This window comes from Zootoca vivipara, chromosome 11 (assembly GCF_965207765.1).
Source record: "Zootoca vivipara chromosome 11, rZooViv2.hap1.1, whole genome shotgun sequence".
NCBI lineage: Eukaryota > Metazoa > Chordata > Lepidosauria > Squamata > Lacertidae > Zootoca > Zootoca vivipara.
The window spans coordinates 11,794,060-11,818,889 of record NC_142594.1 but is presented as its reverse complement, the minus strand read 5'-3'; the positions used below and the strand labels follow the sequence as shown (position 1 = coordinate 11,818,889).

Genomic DNA, 24,830 nt, shown 5'->3' with positions numbered 1-24,830 from the left:
GTACCATGTTCTTTTACAGATGGATGGCTTCCAAAGACACTTTGACAGTCAGATTATTAGCTATGGAAAGCAAGTAATTGTTAACCTGGTAAGATTTGAATTTAATTGTACATTCGAGTTCAGGAAAATGTTATCGCTGCTGCGTGTGACCTTTTTCTTCCTTTGCAGGTTAACCAGAAGGGCTCAGAAAAGCCGCTTGAGCAAACATTTTCAAAAATGGTAAACAGCTTGGGAAATGGAATGGTCAGGTACATGCTAAACGAAATAGTATTTGCATCAGTATCAGAAAAACTGCCTGGTTTAGACATAAAATTGTACCTGCATGCGAAGATGTCAAGTTCTGTGTGAATGCAATGATAACATGCTTTCTGTAGTTGCACAGATTTTATTTAGGACTTTAAATGAAACTGCACGGCTTACTACTGTCCCTCTTTTTAATTAGTCTATTACCCATTCTTTACCACAGGTCCCAGGGCAGGTTACAATAATTTAAAAGCAGAAATTAAAAACAGTTGAAACAGATCACAGTCACAGGAATCATGTGGGCCCCAGAAACACACCTCTCTGTTGTCAAAGGACAGGATAAAGAGATGTGTTTGTGCGCGCTTGCGTGCGCGCGCACACACACATGTGCTAGGGCAAAGCTTGCTCCATAATGTTTGAATCCCCTTTCTGGACCACAACAGATAAAGAATAAACGTGCAAATTCTAAGCATGTCCATATTAAGAGCACCATCGGAGTTCAAAGATGGGACACAGAGAAATGGAATTCGAATGGTTGTTACGAGAGTTCATGGTTGGCTGGGTGTGGGATCCATGAAGATGGTTAGGTGGGTGGCTGTCCTGGGATGGAGGAAGATCCCCTCAAAGCAAACTGTCAAATATAAGGGTGGTCATGTCATACAGTAGGAGAGACAAGATGCAAGAGTGCCATTGTGTGGCTTTTGATTTGGAAATGTTTGGGAGCGGAAATTAAGGATTATAAGCCTGTTGCTGGAGAAAACTGCAGGCAAAAGTTTGTTTGTTTGTTTAACCAATTGGAAAGAGAAATGCAAACTGAACAGCCCACAACCTAAAAGGCCTAAGTTCACTGGGCAGTTTGCAGTAAAAAAAAAACCCCACCTTCAAAAACCTTTAATTCTGGAATAATAATAATAATAAATTATTTATACCCCGCCCATCTGGCTGGGTTTCCCTAGCCACTCTGGGCGGCTTCCAACAAAATATTAAAAGTGGTCTGTTAAACATTAAATAATAATTTATTATTTATAAATATTATTTTTAAAAAATTGCACTTTCATGTGAAGCTGGCAAGAGTTATCTTTCAACAATTATCCCTTTTAGGTGGGCAGAGCATGCTTTTAAAAAACTTTTGTACAGTTCCGAGCTCGACTTTTCTCCCCTGCTAACAGAGACCTTTATCCAGCCCAAAGGCAAAACCCTGTTTCATAGTTAGATATGATGCTTGGTACCTTTTGAGAAAATGCTTGATCAGGGGAACTCATGCTGCTTAATAATGCAAGTTTTTGTTTTTCTGACCTTTTATCTGCTGCAGCCCCTCCCCTTCCATTCCCCCTCCCTGTCCGCTGCCCTGATCCCAATTTAGACACTGATGAATAGCTTCCTAACTCACATGTGCTTTCTCTGCCCAGATATGTAGCATTCGATTTCCACAAAGAATGCAGTCATATGAGGTGGGATCGGCTCCAGATTTTAATGGATCAACTAGCTGAACAGCAAGATGAATTGAGGTAATATAAACGACTAAACAACAACAAATGTCATATCATATATGCAAATGCACTGTGCAGGCATTTAGTTGTGGTTAGTGGACTTCACATAATAATTCGATTTGTACACAGCAGACACTGAAAGTGAACTGCTGCTTTGGTCCAAAAGAAATTTGCATGGTTGTAGTGATTCTTAAGGAAAATTATATGAGCAGTCAGTGATCTGTGCTGAAATTAACTGCATTGATTTAATAGAAACTTAACTTCCCTTTGGATTTACCTAAACTAGTTCCTCCGATCTTGTGTGGCTTCTCTTTCCATTTCTACACAATGGTATAAGGATCTTGATATTATGGCATCATTTTAGTTGGCCATTTTTTAAATATAAAGATGTGTTAACTGCCAAGATGTGTTCCATTTAAAATCTTAAACCAGAGACAACTGCACTTGGTTAAAAGCTAGCACACTTTGATTTCTGAGAATGGATAAATCTCCAAAGGCTAACCAGCAGAAAACTCAAAATTGAATTCCTTGTCCTAACAAGATTAAAACATCTCTGTGGAACAGGAAGCCCTTTGATTTTCTGGGACGTGTTTATTATTAACGGAACACTTGATTTTAAAACACTGCTCTTTGAATAAGAAATTAGTCTGGATGTTCAAGATCAGTCATAATAATCCACATAGCTTTTAGTAGGACATCTTATAAATTTCAATGGAAGGAAAAGGATGAAATGTTAACCCAGGTTCTGTAATGAGAACCTCGTTTTCTCATGAGAATGAGAAAATGCGTTTTCCAGGTGCATTGTGGGCAACAGCCAGCTATTGCCTTGCCCTAGTTTGTCTCTCCTCTAAAACAGGCTCTGAGTATTAGTGAACCAGGGTCTAAAGTCCAAGAGCATGTGATCTTTTTACTTTAATCCGCAGACATTTATGCTGTATTGCAAGCAGCTTTTGGGTCTCTCCTTGATTTTGAACATGGCCTGCTGTGTGGGCTGGAGGCTGCTTTCGAGAAACATGTCCAGAATCACTTGGGCACGTAAAACAGTTTTCCTTCTCTGGGGATCCTGGCGGTAAAAAGCGCATCCTGGCAGGTGTTTGTAGTAAGAGAAATGGAAAAGTAGAATGATTAGTTAAGACGATTGCAACCTTTGTGATCTAAGCAAAACTTGTTCATGGCGCATTTAACCAGCAGTGATACTTCAGAGTCTGTGGGAAAACTCTAAAGTTAAGGAGATTGTTTTGGGATTATTTTCTTTTTTTAAAAAACAATTCTGGAAAACCATCATAAATATTTTTCTTTGCTGCTGCCACAGCTATAGTAGCATTTCAACAAAAACGTAAAAGTGGCATTTTGTGAATTCTTAGGGAAGCTCCCTTGTGTATTTCAGCTACTTTCTGGTTGATTCTGATGGAAAGGTGGTGTTGCAGCAAGAAGGGACATTCCGCAGTAATTGTATGGACTGCCTGGACCGGACGAATGTGATTCAAAGCCTTCTGGCACGGCGCTCTCTCCAAGCACAACTTCAGGTTATGATTGCCTCCTAGTCTCTCCTTTTCCCTTTAAAATCTGTGTCCAAAGGGATGTTGCTGGCCTTCCAGAAACTTGATAAAACAAAATATCCTATATATACATGGTGCAAATGTCTACATAGATGTATCGCTCCTTTTTCAAGTTCATGGGTTTCTGGAGCGTGCTTTTTCTGGCACATTAAAATGGTCCAGTTTACGGTTTCTGTTGTTGTTGTAGAGATTAGGCGTTTTGCACGTTGGCCAGAGAATTGAAGAACAAGCAGAATTTGAGAAGCTTTATAAAAACGGTAGGTTTCTGTTTTCGTCTCCAAGTCGATTTTACTTTTATGAGCATCTTATTTGGAGTCTCTTTTTAAAGGAAAAAAAAATGTTCTCTGTTCATAGCATGGGCCGATAATGCAAATGCATGTGCCAAACAATACGCCGGAACGGGTGCCTTAAAGACAGACTACACGAGGCAAGTTTGAACCAATCTTTCTTGGGAGAAAATTTATTGTAACTTCACTAAAAGCACTAGTCTGAACCTGCTGTTCAGACACTCTGAACTGGCTTCCATGGTTGCTGTGTGCTACATAGAATCATAGAGTGGGACGGGACCCTGAGGCTTATCTAGAAATAATTTGAAAAATTGTATCTTGTTCAACCAAGCTATTGGGATTCTAAGCAGTGTACAGCTGTTAACCGCTAAAATAAAAGCAGAATAAAACTATAAAATAGTATAAAGCCAGCAAAGCAAATATGCTGTGTAGAAAGTGCTATCTCTGTTACAAGTTCTTTTGTTTTGTTTTTTTAAAAAATTATATAGACCATGGTGGTGCAACATTTCATACCAATTGGGCCACAAGTTTTTTTGACTTGGAACCCATGGCCTCCACACTGCCTTGTCCTGTGGAGGTAGAGAGCGAGGCCAGAATTTGACACATACCTCTGGCAGGGTCCTAGAGCCCTCCCACCTTTTCCCCAAAACTGGCAAGCACTAACTAGAGTTTGGGAAGCAGGTAGACTCTAGGACCCTGTCAGAGCCCTCAAGCCTCCTTCCCAAATCCCAGCGATTTGCTTTCCCAGCTTTGGGAAGGCAGGATGAGGGCTGCTGGGGGGGTTACCTAGGGCCACCCAAAATGGTCCACGCATGTTGGGCTACCCTGATTTAGGCGTATAATGTGAATGGCTGTAACTTTCCACATTTTTACTGCTCTTGGCAACTTCCCTTGCTACAATCTTAAATGAAAATAGTATCTTTGTTGTATGCTGCTTATACAGGCAGCTGTTCCACAGCTAAATTCCTCCATCATGTTTTATTTTCTCAGGCTAAATACAATGTTGATAAGAATCATTTGTCCATGAGGCCTTACTGTGAAGCCCTTGGTAACTCTTTGTGGTGGTCGGGAGAGGAAAATTGAATTGAACTGGAAAAGGTGCTTTGGTTATAAAAGAAAGGCTAGAGGATTTGAGGCCTACCCTTTCAATTTGGGGGTGGAGGTTGAAGACATCCCTCCCCTTGGCACTCCTACCACTACCAGTATTAGACCAGTTCCTTCTAAGCAACAGATTTCAATTTTCCCTGTTAGAAATGTCTGCTTTTATTATATTTTTCTGTAATATTGAAAGTCTTCTCTTTTTTAATAGAACTGGGAAGAGAACTCAGTGGGGCCTCCTGATGGATGGTTGGAACTCACTCATTCGCTACTACAAAAACAACTTTTCTGATGGATTTAGACAGGTAAAAACTTCCTAGCATTTGGCTTTTCCTGTTGCTTTTTATTTAGCTTGAAAAGTGTGCTGTGCATTGAAAGGAACTAAAAGCGCCGTGCCCAAGGGCTTATGGGGCATGCCGCACAAGGCAGTTAATTTTGGAGAAGCGGGAGATTCGGCATGCGGTGAGAAGGTCAGGTGGTCGTAAAAATTGCAGTGAGGACCTGGCTACTGTCATGTTGAAAAGGATTCCAAGAAGTGGAAGGAGGGAGGCAACAAAGGAGAGGGATGTGACATTTGACAAGCCAGCAAATGGCAAGTGGATCCTGGCGTTCGGAGAAGTATAGGTGTAATGTATAGAACTGGGAGAGAAGACCTTTCATCAGAGGCACCTTGAAGTCACTGGAAAGATGGCCTGCAAGTGGGGAAGGAAAGCTGTCAGAAGTTGCAACTTTTTAGATGACAAATGGGCAGAGTACAGTAACTGGAGGGTGGGTTTTGGCGGTGCTGAATGGGTTAATATGGGACTTGATTCTCAACTGTTTAACTCTGGATTGCTTTGCAGGATGCTATAGATCTATTTCTTGGAAACTATTCGGTGGATGAAGTAGATTCTCTCAGTCCTCTTCATGTGCAGAAAGACTGGAAATTTTTGGCTGTAAGAGTTTTTCCATTTTTGTGAGCTTATCGTTCTATAACACTATTTAAACTTCATTGAATCAGGTTAAAATTAAAGTGTTGTGGTTGCATGTATTTTACATTTTACTTACTGGAACTGAAGCCCTGGTTTGGCTTTTGCAAAGAGTAGAGCAACTTTCATGGCTTACATTTGGGGCTAGTGAAGTGTGTCCAGTATTAAGATTTGTATCCTTCTGTTCCTGGGCTGTCAAGCAGACTTGGGAGATAGTTACTTGCTGTCCAGAGGATGGCTTCTCACCTAATGTTCTCTCCTCCCTTTGCATAACTATGGGGAAGATTCTTACCGAGTTTATTTTCTTCGAAACAGAATCTTGGCTTCGCATAAACCCCAAATCCTGGTTGAAAAACAAACGGCGGTTAATTGCTAAACAAATGATGTTGGCTTGTTTAGCAGGAACCCACTGTTGCTTTTAAACAAGGATTTCTGGTTTGCATGCAGTGCTGGTATTCTTTGAAGCTGAAAGTTAACTGGGCAGAAATCTTCCTCCTGGGAGTGGGGAGTGCGCAGAACTTTTCTATATAGCACTAGACCATGGCTTAGTGTTGCATGCAAAACAGTCTTATCAGGGATCTGAACTCTCGATTTCATGCATGTAAAACCTAGCTATGACACCATCCTACAATATACAGTGGCCGTGATAAATAGAACTGATCCTGTTCTGTGTGCAGCTGAGCAGAATAGGATGGAGTGCTAGGCTCCTGGCACAAGAGGTGCCTCTCCCCTGTTGTTTTGGTGCTGCTCCCTGTACCGTAAACTGAGGCAGTAACTGCCTGTGCTGTTTCAGCAGCACTCCAAATAAGCCCCAGAGATGTAAAGTGTACGGGGTGGGGAGCTATCTGATGGTCCAGCAGTGCAGCAAGTGGAATTGGAGGTGTGACTTTGACAAAGATGGGACTGAGGGCTCAGCTCTTCCTCGGCTGGCTTCCCGCAGGCAGCTTTTCACAGCTGTCGCAGTACTTGTGTGAGCATCGGGGAGCTAGCTGTTGTTTTCTGCTTGTGATCAATAAGGAGGCTAAAAATAGAAGCGCTATTAGCAAAACTTCAGGTGCGCTTGGAATTGTGGGCAAGTATTAGCAGCTGTTCTCTAGAGATTTCTGCATGGAGAAGCAAGGAACGGTTTTTGCGTGTGTGAATTTCAGAATAGCTGCTGTTAACCTTAATACTGCAGAATGTGTGGCAGGCAGGACAGAGAGCAGCTTTCAGCAGACTGGTGCCCTCCAGATGTTTTGGACTACAATCCCCAATTCTCAGCCAGCTGTGCTTGCAGAGACGTCATCTAAAACATCTTGAGGATGCCAGGTTAGCAAGGGCTGGTCTGCACACATATCTCCTAAAGACCCACCTCTTTTACCCTGGTCTGTGATGCCCGAGATGTGTGCTTCCCTGACCCACATGATTTCTGTGACTGTTATTAGCAGTGTTCGAAATTCACCAGGCACATTTTGCACCTGGCAATTGGGCACTTGCAACCAAATGAAGATAAGATAGGAAGGTGATTGGTCATCTGAAGCCTCTGCCCATTTGGCTAACCCTAGTGCTGTGACCTCTCTTTAGCCCCCTGGAAATCCAGGCAAGTGGAGGCAGGAGGATGCTGTGTTTTTGCTGTCATGGGCTAAAGACAGACACCTTCCTGCACAGTCACAGGAACCAGTGGAATGCGGGTGGAGCTATGGTCTAAACCACTGAGCCTCTTGGGCTTGCCGATCAGAAGGTCGGTGGTTCGAATCTCCACGACGGGGTGAGCTCCCGTTGCTCTGTCCCAGCTCCTGCCAACCTAGCAGTTTGAAAGCATGCCAGTGCAAGTAGATAAATAGGTACTGCTGCAGCGGGAAGGAAAACAGTGTTTTCATGAGCTCTGGTTTCTGTCACGGTGTCCCATTGTGCCAGAATCAGTTTAGTCATGCTGGCCACGTGATCCGGAAAGCTGTCTGTGGACGAACACCAGCTCCTTCAGCCTGAAGCGAGATGAGCACCACACCCCATAGTTGCCTTTGACTGGACTTAACTGTCCAGGGGGTCCTGAAGTCAAACACAGTTTTTTTGTTTGTTATACGTGTTACCTTTCTTCAGAAGTCTATATGGCATATGCAGGGTTCCTAGGCAGTCATTCATTTCTGCATAGCGTGAGGAAGCATGCAAGCCTAAGGCTCATCACAATCCTGCCAGGCATAGAAAGGTGGCATGTGGGAAGTCATGCTTGCCTGGCCACGCCATGGGATCATAGAATTGTAGAGTTGACAGAGACCATGAGGGGCATCTAGTCCACCCCATCCAATGTGAATCATTTTGCCCAATGTGGGGCTCAAACCCATGACCCCGAGATCAACAGTCTCCTGCTCCACCAACAGAGCTGTTCTTTCATGCTTGGAATATGGTTTATGAGCTCAGCAGGTAATGCAAGAAACAGCAGGAGTGAGGTGGACTCTGGTGAAAATAGCACAGGGAGGAAATGAGCAGGAATAAGAAGGGCTGGCAGAACTTTAGAGGGCAAAAATCCTGTTCCTTGCCCAACTTCACTAAGTTGTCATAGAGCCAAATACAACCAAGCTGTTCTGAAGCCAAACGGCTTCCATCAGGAATGTGTTGTACCCCAGTGTCTGCACCTGTTCAACCCTGTTTCTGCAACTGATGCAAACTTTTCAGAAATGAACATTCTTTGTTTTCTGTAGCACATGTTTAATGTCCAAAAGTCCCATACAGTATCATTTGTGCTGCACAAAAGGGTTTATTCTTACAGGATTAATACATTGCAGCAAGTTAGATGCAGCAACTAGCTTTTTCCTACAACAAAGGAGGATTCCTCCTGTATTTTAAAGCTGCCAAATTGTGGCATAGAGTTATGCCACAATAAATTTGTTGGTATATGAAACATTTCTGAAAATGGGGTATGTTCAGAATAACTCCTGTTTCTGATCAGATTGGCATGTTAAGATTACTGATGTGCTAGCACCATACGCTCTACTTTGTGTATAACTGAGCTATGAAACAGTATTATGTATTGCCTTTTAATTCTGTTTTTCCCCCATTTTCTTTCTCAGTTGCCTATTATTATGGTGGTGGCTTTCTCAATGTGCATTATCTGTTTGCTTATGGCTGGTAAGTGATCATCTGATCTGTGTCTGTGAAATTCACAGCAATGTTGTACATAAGTTAATGGCAGTAGCTTCTTAGAAGTTAACGAGAAGTTTTTATAGGAGCTCTTTCTGCAGTTGGGTATCATCAAAACTAGATTCTCACCCAGTTTGTGGGTGAGAATTTACAAGCATCATAGCAAGCAAGCCACAAAATCTGATGGCTGGGGGGGGGGAGCATTTCAGGTGCGTCCAAATGATGGAACACCTTTACTATGCCTGATGTCATCAGTCAGCGGGAAATTCAAGCCATGGCTGCTGCAGCGTGCCTAATGGTGCCTGCAAAAGAAGAATGGGAAGTGCCCTTAGTATGCACCTGATTCTTCCTTTGCAGCTGTGGGCTGAAATTAAGATCACCTGGTGCCAGGTGATTGCTAGGTAGGTGGACCCACTTGCCTGTCAGAAATGGCCCACGGAGGGTTGGCCGCTTCTACATGTAGGCCCCCCCCCCAATTTCCTTGCCCTTAATGCTGTGGGAGACCTCACTTGCATTCCAGTGTTTTGCTGTGCCATGTGCCGTCTTTCACAATACATCTTCTGCAATATGGTTTCTCAGTAGTCCTTGTACATAGCTGAAAGCAATTTATTGCGTCCACAGGTGATACCTGGACAGAGACCCTGGCCTACGTGGTTTTCTGGGGAAGCGCAAGCTTTGGAACTCTTGCTATCATCCTTTACAACGGCAAGGATTTTGTAGATGCGCCCAGGCTGGTTCAGAAGGAGAAGATGGACTGAATTTGTGTGTGTGGAAAACAGCTTGGTAGGGATGGCTCCTCAACCAGTACCTGGAGCCTCTACTGACCTGCTTTCCACACAAGCTCGTGGTATTTTTTCTTTTTAGCTTTCATCTTTGCAGGGTGAAAAAGTGAATCGAACTTGTTACGTGGTGGAGGGGGTTGGCCGTTTTGATTCTATAGTCACAATGATCTTAGGAGTATTGCATTTACTGGAGAGCTTGCACACATAACCGTTAGGAGGATTAAGAGGTGAAAGCCAGTTTGCACCGTGGTCCCACAGGATGTTAACGGGATTCACAAAAAGGGTGTGCCAAGCTTCACAACCCATGAATGTAGTATTGTGAAATCTTTTGAGATGTCTCAGCCTTTTTTTAAAAAAGATGCTGTTCTCCTGATGTTACTTAGCGATCTAGCCACTACTAGGGTACAACCAGGTTACATTATCTGATACTAGTAAAAAGCCTTGCTTATTAACAATATCAACAATTGCTGCTTAATTAAACTTCTAGTTGAGTGCCCTTGTAGCCAGGAGAAAAGTCAATGTATCAAGGGCAGGGTTGTATATTTGTGTGTGTCTCTCTCTCTCTCTTCCCCCCCGCCCCCCAAAAATATTTTTCTCCTTGTGATCCCTTATCTAAAGGCAAGTCTCTCCTGCCATTTCTGGGACTGCTGATGCAATATTCTGTTTAAATCATTGTCAGGAGGATTGACTCTGTATTGAACATGTTTTGTGCTGCTTTAATGACTACAGTCCTTAGAAGACTTAGGTGACAAACTTCAGTGTGATTAAAGATTGTTTTGTCTTTTAATAAGAAGATGTAAATGGAATCAAAGAATGTAAAGCTACTTATCTGAACCCTCTTACGCTAAAGGTCCAAAGTATTTGCTTCTTTCCGAAGAGTCTCAAACGCAGTAGGTATTTCTTATTAATTTGGCAAACCACCTGCTGCTTTATGCTGCCTTGGTTTTAGGAGGGGTAATCTGTGGAAGATAATATACATTTGATGCATTTTGCGGGGGGGGGGGGGTTAAAGTTAATTCCATATTTGCACTTGGGATCAACATCAGCTTGCTTTTTGTGCATGCCGTAATTATATTTCTCTACAATTGTAACTTTCTCTGGAAACTACTAAGCTCTAAGAATAGCCTTGTGCTGGTTATCAATAAATGTGTGTCTCAAATTTAGTGCTTCCAAGCTTTATATTAAAAACTTAGATGATCTAAATCCAAGGACCAATTTTAAAGTACTTTGTCAACCATTTTCTAATTACTTGCGTTCAGAACCAGACATCAGCTTCAGGTACTGTGAATTGTTTAATTATACTTCCTGTAATTACAGCTGTATAGTCGAGATTGCAATTATGAATTTAAGTATTAGGAGGTCATGTAAACAACTAGGGTTAATAACAGTTGGTCATTCCAAGCTAAAACACAACTTGCTGCTGCAGTTTTTCATTGTATGACAATTGAACATACTGTACAGTATGGAAACAAGCAACTGTTCATTTCAACCTTTGAATGTTTGAGGGTCTCTGAGTTAGTTTCAATATTATTCTCACAGTCCTTGTAATAACATGCGGTTTTTGTTTGCTTTTTAATAATGCAGAGGAATGAACAGTCAGTAGAGTTCAAAAACTAAAATCCAAGTCATCCACTCCAATGCGTGGAAAACATTAAAATAAAATGTTTGATTTAATGTTCATTAGCAGATCGTTTTTTAAGTTACTCCCATTAAGAACTTGTTGCAACAAAGAAGAAAGTTTGGGCAGCTAGCATTGTTAGAAGAGAACTGAATTTCTGTAGGCTTGAGGTTTGGAAGAATGTCTGTATTCCATTGCTTTGCAAAGAGGTTGCATTTCTAAGTCCACACAGTGTACTCAAACAATAATAAAACTTCCACCTTTTCTAAATACTGAATTCTGTCTCTGAATTCTGATTGATTAATGGACAAAATGTGTATTGGGATTGTGGTTAAAGGCAGAATGATGATGAATAGCTACAGACTAGTTACAGGTAGGTAGCCGTGTTGGTCTGAGTCGAAGCAAAATAAAAAAATTCCTTCAGTAGCACCTTAAAGACCAACTAAGTTTATATTTTGGTATGAGCTTTCGTGTGCATGCACACTTCTTCAGACTAGCCAAATTCTGCTAGACATAATTGGATTGTATTACGTACAGTGGTACCTCGACAACCGAACGATTCGACTTCTGAAGTCGACAACCCCAGAAGTTTTTTCACCGCGTGCGCAAAGCGGTGCGTGTGCAGAAGTGGCACTTCGACAACCGAAGACTTCGACTTACGAAGACAGCCGCGGAATGGATCGTCTTCACAAGTCAAGGTACCACTGTAATTCTTAGCCATCTTTTTTTTGGGGGGGGGAACTGTTGTATTTATTTTTAATGTTCTACATTACCTCCAACTTACCCCGTTTTCACATGCATCCATTTAAAGCATTTTAATGTGTGCTGCAAAATACCCAGTATGTTTAGCTAATCATGGATGGAGGACTTTAGCTGAAGGACTGAAATAAAAATAACAGTAGCTTATATGTATTTAGGTCGTAAGTTAAAATGTGAAGGAAAGCAAATAAAGCACATATCTTTTAAATCATTTTTAAAGTTGAACTACAAAGAGTACCTCATCTTCAGCGCAGTGTCCAAACAGCTGGAGCTCATGTTGCATGGATTTATGAAATATCTGAAAATATAGTATGAACTGCTTGTGTTCCCCCTGAAATCACAATAACTCCTTTCTTCCTTGTGGGTTCTACTTTGCTAATTTAGAATGCAATATAAACCTACACCATACAACTGTATCTATAGGACTCCAATGTGAGGATCGAGAATGGGAGCCAGAAAGTTAAGTTCATGGGCACTAGGCTGAGCATAGAGATTGCCACTTGCCTATCCCCAGCCCAAAGGGATAAGATGACAAGCAGTTGAAGGTGGAAATAAGAGCGTCCCATCACAACTGTAATGAACATTTTCCATGACATGGCCTGCTACACCGAGTTGGCATCCAAACACCATCTGGGCAGATCTGTTGGTTTCTCAGATGCAACAGCTGGTGTGTTGAAAGTTATAAAGGAAACCAGACCCACATGCTTTCACGATGCCCGATTGCTTTCGCTATAGGAAATCACCGATTATTTTTAACACAATAGTGACTGCGCAACCTAAGGGAGAGAATTCAAGATCTGTGATCCACAAGTTTGCATATGGAGATCTATCGGGTGATACAGCTTAACCAGAAAACCCAAGTATTTAAAACAGTACCAGGTCTTACTAGCCTCATTAAAAGAGGGTAGAGCTTGGAGAAAAATCGGCTATAAGTTCACAGTGGAAAAAATTATTTACAAAGGCCTCTCAAAAGTTGAGCACACATCAAAGCGCTGATGCAGAATTAGTTTATTGGCACTCAGTAAGTTGGGTTGCATTGGGGTGATCAACTCCTTGGCTTCTGGGGGAAACATTTTAAAATTAACATTAATTAAATTAACAACTGCTTCAGTTTATCCCAAGAATTAGTAACTAAAGTACACACACACACACAATCCAAAGCCCATGTCAAATGTATTAAACACATACTTTTAAATTGTAAAAGTTAAGATTTAAGGCACAGGAGTTCCAAGACAAAAAACAGGTGTTAATCTATTCTTCCTAAACAGTATAGAAGATCCTAGTCTTGAAAATAGGAGAAGGGGACGACAGAGGACAAGATGGTTGGACAGTGTTCTCGAAGCTACGAACATGAGTTTGACCAAACTACGGGAGGCAGTGCAAGACAGGAGTGCCTGGCGTGCTATGGTCCATGGGGTCACGAAGAGTCGGACACGACTAAACGACTAAACAACAACAGTCTTGAAAATAATCTCTGATTATTTGGCAGCCCAATCAGGCAGTGGCCGGTAGAACAGACTCTAAAGCTCTACCCAGACTCAAATTGTTCCAAGTGCTCAAAAAAAGTGAGGCTATTAAGAGCAGCAAGCTGCGCTAACCTTAAATTTGTGCTCTTGAGTCACTGTGACTATTTATTTCACAGCAATGCCAGTGGCATAGTAAATTCTGAAGTGCAGGCCTCTTCGTGACAGCCTCCGCAGCCAACCTCTTCTAAGACGATAGAACAAAAACAAGTATTTGACCAATGCAGACATTAAAGGTAAAGGGACCCCTGACCATTAGGTCCAGTCGTGACCGACTCTGGGGTTGCGCACTCATCTCACATTATTGGCCAAGGGAGCCGGCGTACAGCTTCCAGGTCATGTGGCCAGCGTGACAAAGCCGCTTCTGGCGAACCAGAGCAGCACGGAAACGCTGTTTACCTTCCCGCTGTAGCGGTCCTTATTTATCTACTTGCACTTTGACGTGCTTTCGAACTGCTAGGTTGGCAGGAGCTGGGACCGAGCAACGGGAGCTCACCCCATTGCGAGGATTCGAACCGCCGACCTTCTGATCAGCAAGCCCTAGGCTCTGTGGTTTAACCCACAGTGCCACCTGCGCCACAAGCCAGCATTTTTAACATCCCCTGCTACCTTGTTTACTATCCAGCCTGATGGAAGAGTTACAGTGAACTCTTGGCTCCCTATTTTGTGACATTTTCGTTGGCCACAACAATGGAACTATGGGGTTTTTCAAAACAGGAGTGGCAGTTCTACCCTTCACTTTGCATGCTGATGTTATCTGTCTCTTCTTCGGGCTTGCCTTGTTCTGCGGATTTTTTCCTCACAGAAAAGCTTATTTATCTGACATGCGGAGGATTAGCAAATAGCAGCATCCCGGGAGATGACCTCATCATCACCATCCCTGTTGTGAAGTTAAGTGGCAATGTTTTGTTCCTACTCCACAACAACACTTGCTGGTGGCTGAGCTGTGGGAACAGAGCTGGATTTCTAAAACGAATGGTGAGGGCAGATCAGCCCCTCCAACCTGCATGCAATAGGATAGGACAATAGGATAACTTCCACCAATGTAAGGAAAGGCAGGTGATTACATCTCGGTCACCACAAATTAAAAACGGCACAAGAGTCTGCTCAGTATGTAGACTCGCTGGCAGGCTGGACGTTGTGTTTCCCTGATTGGCATAGAGTGACTATCAGAACAAGAAGCCACAAGAACAAGAAGCAGGTGTATTGTCACTTATTTGTGGCACTTTCTTGTGTCCTTTAAAGGGTATTCGTTGTGATTTTAGTTGCTAAAGATTCCTCCCAAATGACTCGAGAAGAAAACAGTCTCTCCCGCCACTTTCTCTCAGCAAAAAAAAAAAAGGGGGGGGGAGAAGCACACATGGAGCCACAAATCACTCCAGCTAATACTGGTTTTTGTCCGAAACAAAAAAAAAATCCTTTGTTGTGTGCAATTGCCACACACACAATGCACAAGGCCAAAAAGAAAGAAAAAAGGGAGCCTCTTCCTTCATCTTCTTGCTGCAAATTGCCAGCTGAGGGAGATACGCACCTCAAAAACGATAGCTGCGAAAACCCTTCCCTTGGCAGGCTTCTGGGAAGTTTGGCAGAACTGGCTAGAAATGGTGTAGGTAGCCATCTGCATGAGTTGTTGTGCCTTTCTCTATATGTTTAAGGTGGCAGGAATGGCAGAGCAGGTGGTCATCTAGGGGGTAACACCGATGTCCGTCTTCGTCGTTGAGTTCCATGCTGCAGTCCTACATAGGAAATGAAAGGAATAGAACTGCTCTTCAGGACATGCATCAGCCATAAAACGAGGCCTTTCTGAGGTTTATGTACAATCTTCTGATCAGCAGCCCCAGCCCAGAGTCAGTATAGATTAATAGTCAATTCCTAGCTGTCAGTTAAGGAAAACTTGATTCTGCCCCCGTGAAACAAAACAGCATGAGGATTTAAAATAGTTCGCTCCAAGTGAGATTCTGCGCAACTGCCCTATGCTGAAACAGATGTGTGTGTTTTTAATTCTAAACTCAGCAAGGATGCCTAAGCTGGAGAACCTCTCAGGAGTTTTGGACTTTACACGTGGATTATACAGGGGGTTGTATCCCAAGTTAGTCCTATTCAGATTAGGCCCGCTGAAATTCATGGACCAACTTACTGTAAGTCTGAGTAAAACTGAGAAATATACTAGGGGGTACATCTTTAATCTTGGTGTTATTCTAACAATTGGCATGGCTTGGGGTTAGACAGAATTTCTGTGGCCTATTGAAAGGCATGTCAAACTGACTACTGAAGACAATCTCTTGTTTTTATGACACTGGCAGTGTTATTTCTGTTTATGCCTTGATTTGAGTCACTCAAGCTAAAACAAAGAACCTCTTGGGGGGGATCAAGGTCCTGACATCCATATTAACCCCATACGAAGCAAAAAAAAAAAAATCACTGTGGAAATATGTAAGAATTGCCCGTCGTACATCCTATTCGTGTGAGAAGGATCACCTCCTTATTTACTGGTGTCCCATCTGGAAATGAATGACAAACTACCGCTTTCGAGTTATTTCAGATCAAGCGTGTCCAATTTGGTCGCTCTCCAGATGATGTTGGACTACAACTCCCATCAAACCAATGGTCAGTGCAGGATATCCTCTAGCGGTTAAACAACTGTCTCAAAACTACATATACTTGCTGCTTGTATTTACTTTATATTGTGTCTGTAATGAACAGCTGGCCTACCTCACAGCAGTAACATTCCACATGGTAATCCTTGTGCATTGACACAACACGTATAGTCTCATCGGATCCCTGGGAACATTAAAGCACAAAACAAAGACAAATGGGCTGAAATGAATTAATCTGGAATTTCTTCTGGGCCACGTGAAACTTGCTTAGGGCAAAGTGAAGGATGACGCGAATGCCTAAACACAAAGTTTGTGCAAACCTCTGGCTGTCTCTCCAAGTGAGACAAACCAAATGTCTACACACTAAAAAGAAAAAATCCCTGATTTAAGCAAAGACAAAATTTTACAGGAGATACCCCATAGCATTTAAATACTCTCAAGTGTTATTGCTTGGAACAGCGATCCCAAGCATTGCTCACATATTTTAGGTCAGCAAATACCAAAAAGGGGGAGGAGAGTTGTGCATTTGAAGTTCTGTGCAAAGGAACACCCATGTAAATTAGTTTTTTGTGCGACATAAGGCTCTGAACATACATTTGATTGCTGTGTATAACTTATTCTGGTTTTGAGGAAGATTTTTCTTTCCAAATTGGAGGTGGAAGGGCATGAGGATTTTGGATTTTTACTCTGAAGCAAGTCCCACTGAGTTAAAATGTGCCTTACTCTCTAGCAAGTGTCCTTAGGATTGCGGTTACAGGATTGTAACTCAGCGCTGCAGTTCCATTTATTTAAGTGGGGGGTAGGTGCCGCAAACTTTTGTTGGATTGTATCCTTAGGATCCAAACCAGTAGAACTTAAAATTTGGCTAAATTCCATCAAAACCAATGGAAACCATTAACTATGGCAAAATCCCCTTCCCAGAAGAATGGCACCTTAAAGACTTGTCTACAGAGATCCATCTGTAAAACCTCACACCTCAAGGAATCTGTTAGTTTTCCAAGTGCCACAGCAGCCTTTGTCTCCAGTTAGGAGCTCTTCACAACTATCTTTCACAAGACTGGGGGCCTTGCTAATATTCCACTCTCAGAGATTTGTTTATTTTAAAGCATTTCTAAAGCACTTGGGGGGGGTTGTTGTTGTTTTTAGTGGCACATGCTTTGTGCAATATAAAAATCCAACACCCCCCCTTTAAAAATAAAACTAATGAAAACAGTAAAAACATAAATAAAACAGATTTAGGGGGTTCATATCCATAAAAATGGGTCCAATCCTATGGGTCAAGGAAAGCTCAGAGAAAAGGTAAGTCTTCAAAAGATGTCTGAAGCAACAGATGGCAGAGGGGAGGGCCTTCCACAATGCAGGGACAAGGGCAAAAAATGCCAGTCTCCAGGTCACCACCCTGGGATATTCTGCAGGGGGCAGTGCCATAAGTAGAAGTTCTTCAGATGATCTAAGTGACCTAAGGGTAGGTGGTCTAGCCATGCTTCAACAAAGAGCTTAGAATAAGACTATTGCAAATAACGGGGGGTCTGTAGCATTTCTGAGAAAAGGTAGAAGCAAAAAACATAAATCACTTACCTCACTTGGCAGAATAGGAAGACCACAGGCTGCACATTTTGGCGCCAAAACCCTTTATAAAACAAAAAAAGTGGCAAGTTACAAACATGAAAGAGAAACCAGATTTGAATCGTTTAAAATTATTGTTTCAATGGGCACTGAACACTTTGCACATTCTCCAAAGCACACCGAGGTCCCAACTTTGCATTTTCCCAGTTCTAGTGAAAATGCGAGCATGGGAAAAGGCTGGTGCAGTGGGACGCCTAGAGCAGAAGGGGGCAAAAGGGAGGTTGGAATCTACTGGGAATCTCTTGATCATTTTGCTGCAATAGATTGGCAAGGGTTCCCCGACTCCAAATTGTTTTGAGAACAGCTAACTACTTGTTGCACCTAAATTAGGCTGCACAAATGAAGAAAACTAACCAGGTGTGGCCTTTTGTGTGAAGCGACTAAGCAGATTTGGTTTTCAAAACGAATTCCTGGGCCCTGTTGTTTAATTCTAACTGTGTGTCATTTGCACCTGACTGGTTGGGATTCTAGCAGATCCGAGAAGCCTGAAATCTGCTCATCTCTATCCTAAGGGCAGAAGATGATGAGACTATATTGTTGTTGTTGTTGTTGTTGTTTAGTCGTGTCCGACTCTTCGTGTCCCCATGGACCATAGCACGCCAGGCACTCCTGTCTTGCACTGCCTCCCGCAGTTTGGTCAAACTCATGTTCGTAGCTTCGAGAACACTGTCCAACCATCTTGTCCTCTGTCGTCCCCTTCTCCTAGTGCCCTCAATCTTTCCCAACATCAGGGTCTTTTCCAGGGAGTCTTCTCTTCTCATGAGGTGGCCAAAGTATTGGAGCCTCAGCTTCACGATCTGTCCTTCCAGTGAGCGCTCAGGGCTGATTTCCTTAAGAATGGATAGGTTTGATCTTCTTGCAGTCCATGGGACTCTCAAGAGTCTCCTCCAGCACCATAATTCAAAAGCATCAATTCTTCGGCGATCAGCTTTCTTTATGCTCCAGCTCTCACTTCCATACATCGCTACTGGGAAAACCATAGCTTTAACTATATGGACCTTTGTAGGCAAGGTGATGTCTCTGCTTTTTAAGATGCTGTTTAAGATGCTGTCTAGGTTTGTGCAATATAAAAAGAGACTATAGGTTGCTAGAATTTTTCCATTACTTGATGCACCCTCATGATCAGCAAGCATTGCTGTCTTCCTGTGAATACACATATTTACTTGCAAGCAAATCACATTGATTTCAGCAGCTCTTGCTTGCAGCCAAGTCTGTTTAGATCCCCCCCCCTTACTTGTGGTAATCTCGGACACAGTAGATTTTGTTCTCACTGTCTACCGTGAACGGCACTCCATCCAGACATTCATTGCAGATCACACAACGAAAGCAGCCAGGATGGTACGACTTCCCCAGAGCTTGCAAAATCTGCAATAAGAAACAGGAAAATGCTTCTGAGCATTCAGTAAAAAAAAAAAAGCAATACAGAAACAATTGCAAAGGAGTGTAAGGAATATACCGGTATCACAATTACAACATAAGGATGTTTGTGAATTGTTCCCTTAATGGTGCTCTGCTTCACAGCAACCATGCCATAACATCAGGAGTCCTGTAATTAATTTGAGCAATTTTGGTAGGAAATTACTGGCAAGAGGCAGAAATGACAGAGAAAATCTCTGTCGTCGTAATTATGATGGAATTTGAAGCAAGCAAAACAGCATCCAGTCTGAAAAGACAGGGAGCAGGCAGCAAGAGTGAATTCAATCAGGACACAGGAAAAGAGAATAGAATTTCCAAACAACTATTGCGAGAAAACTCAGGTAAGATTTTTTTAATTATTTTTATGCCCCGAAGGGCTGCTCTTGATTACAGCAACCAGCTGTTCGCTGCTTCAAGTTAGGCTGGAAGTTGCATGTGGCACCTGGATTTTTCTGGCATACAAGTTTATGCAGAACCATTTAGTTAAGTGATTGACTAAAACCCGCCTGATTCCTTGACTAGGGTTTCGTTAATCAGACGACAACAGAGGCTACAGAGGAAGCATTAAGAGTCATGTGCAATCACAAGAGATTACAGAAAAACAAAAACAGCACTCTACCATATATCTTGCTTTACAGGATGCGAGCATCTGCACACCTTAGAAAGTGCACACACAAAAATTATAAACAAGACAAAATGCACACGATTGGATTTAGTCTGCTTTCCTCATTTTCCTTATTCCTCATCCAATAAGAAGTGGATGGCATACAGCAACAACAGTTCATTCTTTTATTTTCCATTTAGGACGTCATTCTAAAATTACTAGGACTTTCCCTCCATAGCGTGTTTTTCACACACAAAGTTCACTTACCATGTCCATGATCAAATGGCCACATATGAAGCACCTGTCAGCTGACTGCTGGAAGCCTGAATACTGTAGCGGGAAAAGAAAGTTTGCTTAAAACTTTTGATTAAAAGCATGAGCAACCTTTTCCTAATTTCTTAACTGGAATAAGGCCAGCTGACCAGGGTGCATAGCCACTATAATATCTCTGGGCACATGACCCCCCCCCCAAAAAAACCCCAGCTTATTCCATTTTTAAAAAGCTTCCTTCCTTCATTTTTTTTAAAAAAAAACATATTCCCAAGTGCTAGCGCAGTGAAGAGACAATGAGAATGAATAGCAAAGTCCCCAGTTCTAACCTCATTTTAGCAACAAAGACATTAGGCAAGCCACTCGACCTCATAGACACTCATTTGCCTCAGTAGGTTGGATAAGTACTGCTGAAATAACATATGTGAACACTAGGGCTGGCTCGAAAACCACTTGTCAGCTTAATAACACGGTATATAAACAACCCTTGTGGACAAGCACATACTTACGAGGCTCCTTTATATCTCAGACATAATCTCATCATTATATATTATGGAGCCAATATACGACTGTCCAATTACTGCCACTCAGTTTATAGATAAAGTCCAATCATTAGTAGTAAAAGCAACATGAATAAACAGTGAGCTATGTGAAGTATAATTGGTTTAATTCACACTGAAATGGGATTTGGTGAAAGGGTTTAACTGTAAGATTCCATTGAAGCTAAGAGCAAGAAGTGGTCTCTGGCCTCCTTAATGGGTTGGTTATTAACTGTTGTTGTTGTTCTCAGGTAGCTCTGACCTGGTGTTTTAACCTTAGATCACATGAGAGTGATCACATTTCAAGTTTGTTATCTCAGAAGTGTGGCTGCTGAAGGCTTTCTTCTCAAACTCGGTGAGAGTAAAGATGCAAATGTGAGAGCGAGGATGCAAATGAAAACAGCTCAAGGCAAAATGGATGCTGAAAGGAGAGACAGACCCCTGTTTGGAATATTTCGTAATTTATAAGATGCTGAGCCTACGCCTTGGACTGGCATATGTCTTACGGAACTGCTTGGATGTAACATTAGATGTTTTGGTTTTGACTTGGAGAAAGTTCGGCAAGTGAAGTTTTAATTAAACATATGGGCCTTTGACGACGTTTCATTTCCAAAAAGGAGTTTTCATGCATCCAGTCACTTTAAACTGTGCAATATTAATATCTGCAATATACCTAGATGTAAAAATCATTTATTTATTTATTTTCCAGCTAACCTAGGTATACATGAGGACCGCGTGAACAAAAATCTAGAATCTATACTTGAATCTTGCACATACATTTCAGTCCGTAAGGACAAGTAAGGGAAAAGTGCAAATCACAATGCTGCAATTCTTTTTTGGGGGGGGGGGGGGAGTCATCAGCACCGATTGCCTCATTTAAGATCCTCTCTGCTTTCACAAAGGTGCTTAATCAGACACAACAGTTAAGAAGAAGTGTTAATTCATGCCTTACTCATCAGATGTCAAGGAAATAAACAACTACAGTGGTACCTCAGGTTAAGAATTAAATTCGTTCTGGAGGTCTGTTCTTAACCTGAGGTACCACTTTGGCTAATGGGGCCTCCCGCTGCCGCTGCTGCTCGATTTCTGTTCTCATCCTGAAGCAAAGTTCTTAACCTGAGGTACTATTTCTGGGTTAGTGGAGTCTGTAACCTGAAGCGTCTGTAACCTGAAGCATCTGTAACCCGAAGTACCACTGTATCTGACAATTAGAAGATATCTGAAGGGAGCCCTGTTTAGGGAAGTTTTTAATGTTTGATGTTTCATTGTGTTTTTAATATTCTGTTGGGAGCCGCCCAGAGGGGCTGGGGAAACCCAGCCAGATGGGTGCTGTATCAATAATAAATTATTATTAAATTATTATTATTTCTAAAAAAATTCATCACTCTAGCAACACGTAGGACACATAACCTGACCCATTGCCAGTGGGTTATCCACCCTGCAATCCTCAACCTCATTTAGCATTCCCTCCATGGGCAACAGCATGCAAAAGCCTGTAGCTTACTCACCAGGAAGTCTTCTTCACAAAACACTTTCCCATTAACAAAATAAAAGGCTTTTCCTCTCAACTTCCGACCTGCAATGGAAAAGGGGGGTGGGGGGAAATGATCAAAGACCAATAAATAAAACATTTGAATGACACCAATGGAAGCCAGAAATGAAGATGCAGTTTCGATGCAACTAAATGCTAGGACAGATGCCGTGATCCTGCCCTGTGCTTTAATGTGCATCCACAATTCCTTACCGCAGAACTGGAGTATGAAGAAGCAAAGGCTATATACCATTCAGGGCTTTTTAATTTATAGCCTTAACTCCAAGCTAGGACCTGTGAGGTCATTATACTGCACAGATGCACCCAGAAAATATTTGCTCCGATAGCTCAGTTGCTAAGACCGTGGTACTGATAACACTAAGGTTGCAGGTTCGATCCCCATATGGAGCAGCTGCATATTCCTTCATTGCAGGGGGTTGGACTAGATGACCCTCAGCATCCCTTCCAAATCTACAATTCTATGATCCTACTTTAGAGCACCATTTAACCTGGTGATGGCTTTCGACTCTAACCTGTAACATGAGCCCCACACTTCCGTCCATCTTATTCTTCCTTCCCACTCACCTCAACTTTCTCTTCATATTATAAAATATGAAAAGCTCGTTGAAAAAACGAAATAAAATGGGAGCAGCGCTACTATCGCAATCCATTTTAGGCAAGGGCCGTGACCAAATATGTCACAATTCACCAGTTAAAGACAATGCATTAAAGTATACAGATAGCAGGAGATAAAACATTTCCCTATACCTAGCTCATCACATTAACACCAGATGGCGCCTCTCGTCAAGGCAGGAAAAAATAGATGTTCAGTCCTTGTGGGATAAAGCAATTCTGTAAATGTCCACCTTACCAATGGATTGCAATTTTAAATATTCCCAATGCAAGACCCAAATTGCATAGGTTGTATCTGGTGTTGCTCCACTGATAGTAAGCCTTCTGAAGAAGGAAGGCACTTAGAAGCGTTGGATCTGAATATATACAAGCAGAGGATGCAACAGGTGGAACTCTCCCAAAGACCCTTTGTCCCAGGGAAGGGTGGTTTGCACTGGGCACAGCTGTCCCTCTGCCCATTGCTGCTGGTCACTGCCAGCCTTGACCCGCAGAAGGAAGCTAGCATGACTCTCTCAGTGCAGAGCTCCAGGGCGCAATGCTTTGGACCCAAGCTGGACCCACCACTGTCACGTGACCTGCAATCTGTTAGTTCCTTGATACCTTCTTCCCCATTGGACACACTCAGCAGGGTAGCCCCGCTGGTCAGGAGCCAGGGTTAAGATTGCTCCCCAAGGTAGGTACCAAACCAGGACGCAGGTGGCACTGTGGTCTAAACCACTGACCCTCTTGGGTTTGCCGATCGGAAGGTCGGCAGTTTGAATCCCCACGACGGGGTGAGCTCCCATTGCTGTGTCCCAGCTCCTGCCAACCTAGCAGTTTGAAAGCACGCCAGTGCAATTAGATAAATAGGTACCCCTGTGGCGGGAAGGAAAACCTGTGCGCTGTGGTTTCTGTCATGGTGTCCCGTTGCACCAGAAGCGGTTTAGCCATGCTGGTCACATGACCTGGAAAGCTGTCTGGGGACAAACGCCGGCTCCCTTGGCCTGAAAGCGAGATGAGCGCCACAACTCCATTGTCGCCTTTGACTGGACTTAACTGTCCAGGGGGTCCTTTCCCTTTCCCTTACCAAACTAGGGGAAAGCCCTTCTGGTGATAACATCCGGCTTGGGGAATGTGCTCCCCAGGGGACTCGCCTCAACACCTAACTCTATCATTTCAGTACTGGGCAAATCTCGTTTTTTTAAAAAAATTCCTAAGCTTTTATACACTGCCAACTTTTCGAGTGGCACGGTTTGAAGCTGCTGTATGTGTGTTTTTATTGCTTCAATTCTTTATCACAAGTCGTGCTATTTTGTGGTTTCGTTTCGCAACGTTTGTAATGTTAAAAAAATCCTTTCGTAAGAAACCCTAGGAATGCTGACTGACCAATGAAGGAAAGGATGCATGCTCATTTGTTTATACAAGTATTTATATACCCCGTCCCCTTGCAAAAAACCAGAGCAGTGTACAACAACATGAAAACATTCAAGCCAAAATGATCATTAAAATGACTGGCTACTCAAGAGACATTTTAAACATCTGCATATGCCTGTCAGCGGGGCAGGGGCAACTAACAGTGCTCTTCCAGAATATCTCCGTTATTGGGATATTTGAAATATATAAATCACTGAGCAATCAGAATCCAACTGGATCTGCACATAGCCATTTTATTACTTTACATATTATTTGGTTTCATAATTGATTCCTGGGCTCACGTCTCATAAAACTAAGCTCAAATTATTCCCTGATAATGTGGATGGATCATATTCTGTGTTCTGGGCACTGAATTCCATATTTACAGAGAACTTTTCCATCCTTCTATGCAGCGAAAAGGGTAACATATGAAACAACCCTCCTGTTACTGATAATAAGGAAAAGCAGGGTTACAGTTATATCGCTTGGGGAAGAAGTTTTACTGGAACGTTACAAGATGTCCCTGAAAACTCTGGGTCTAAATCTCAAGGACTAGCCTGCAAGTCACAAAAGAAAATGTGCCCCAGGAACCCAAGCCGGTTGGGTCTCAATTCAATGGTTTAAAAAGCCCAAGCGGTTATCAAAACAAGAAGCTGTCCGAAAGCTTTTTGGCTTTTTACAGCCAATACTTTTTTCTGGGTGATGAAAGCTCTCATTAGGAAAAAAAGGACATATCTTGGATAGCTCTACCTCTTATGTGACAGACACAAGTCACTTA

At 42.4% G+C, this 24,830-nt stretch overlaps 2 protein-coding genes across 2 annotated transcripts in view; one reads left to right on the top strand and one right to left on the bottom strand.

Moving 5' to 3' along the window:
* The window catches only part of SACM1L (SAC1 like phosphatidylinositide phosphatase), a 29,314-nt gene extending 17,875 nt beyond the window's left edge, over nt 1–11,439 (top strand). The window contains exons 11-20 of the mRNA XM_035129429.3: nt 20–88; nt 169–248; nt 1,653–1,751; nt 3,121–3,259; nt 3,480–3,549; nt 3,647–3,719; nt 4,889–4,982; nt 5,520–5,612; nt 8,693–8,750; nt 9,384–11,439. Coding sequence (XP_034985320.1) covers nt 20–88; nt 169–248; nt 1,653–1,751; nt 3,121–3,259; nt 3,480–3,549; nt 3,647–3,719; nt 4,889–4,982; nt 5,520–5,612; nt 8,693–8,750; nt 9,384–9,520 — 912 coding nt within the window. The 3' untranslated portion in view covers nt 9,521–11,439. The remainder of the gene's footprint in view (nt 1–19; nt 89–168; nt 249–1,652; nt 1,752–3,120; nt 3,260–3,479; nt 3,550–3,646; nt 3,720–4,888; nt 4,983–5,519; nt 5,613–8,692; nt 8,751–9,383) is intronic.
* A 679-nt stretch (nt 11,440–12,118) lies between these two features.
* LIMD1 (LIM domain containing 1) overlaps nt 12,119–24,830 on the bottom strand; it is a 43,599-nt gene continuing 30,887 nt past the window's right edge. The window contains exons 4-9 of the mRNA XM_035129428.3: nt 22,005–22,072; nt 19,955–20,017; nt 18,902–19,032; nt 17,620–17,671; nt 16,157–16,225; nt 12,119–15,180 (exon numbers count right to left, since the gene is read on the bottom strand). Of these exons, the coding sequence (XP_034985319.1) occupies nt 15,040–15,180; nt 16,157–16,225; nt 17,620–17,671; nt 18,902–19,032; nt 19,955–20,017; nt 22,005–22,072 (524 nt within the window). The 3' untranslated portion in view covers nt 12,119–15,039. The remainder of the gene's footprint in view (nt 15,181–16,156; nt 16,226–17,619; nt 17,672–18,901; nt 19,033–19,954; nt 20,018–22,004; nt 22,073–24,830) is intronic.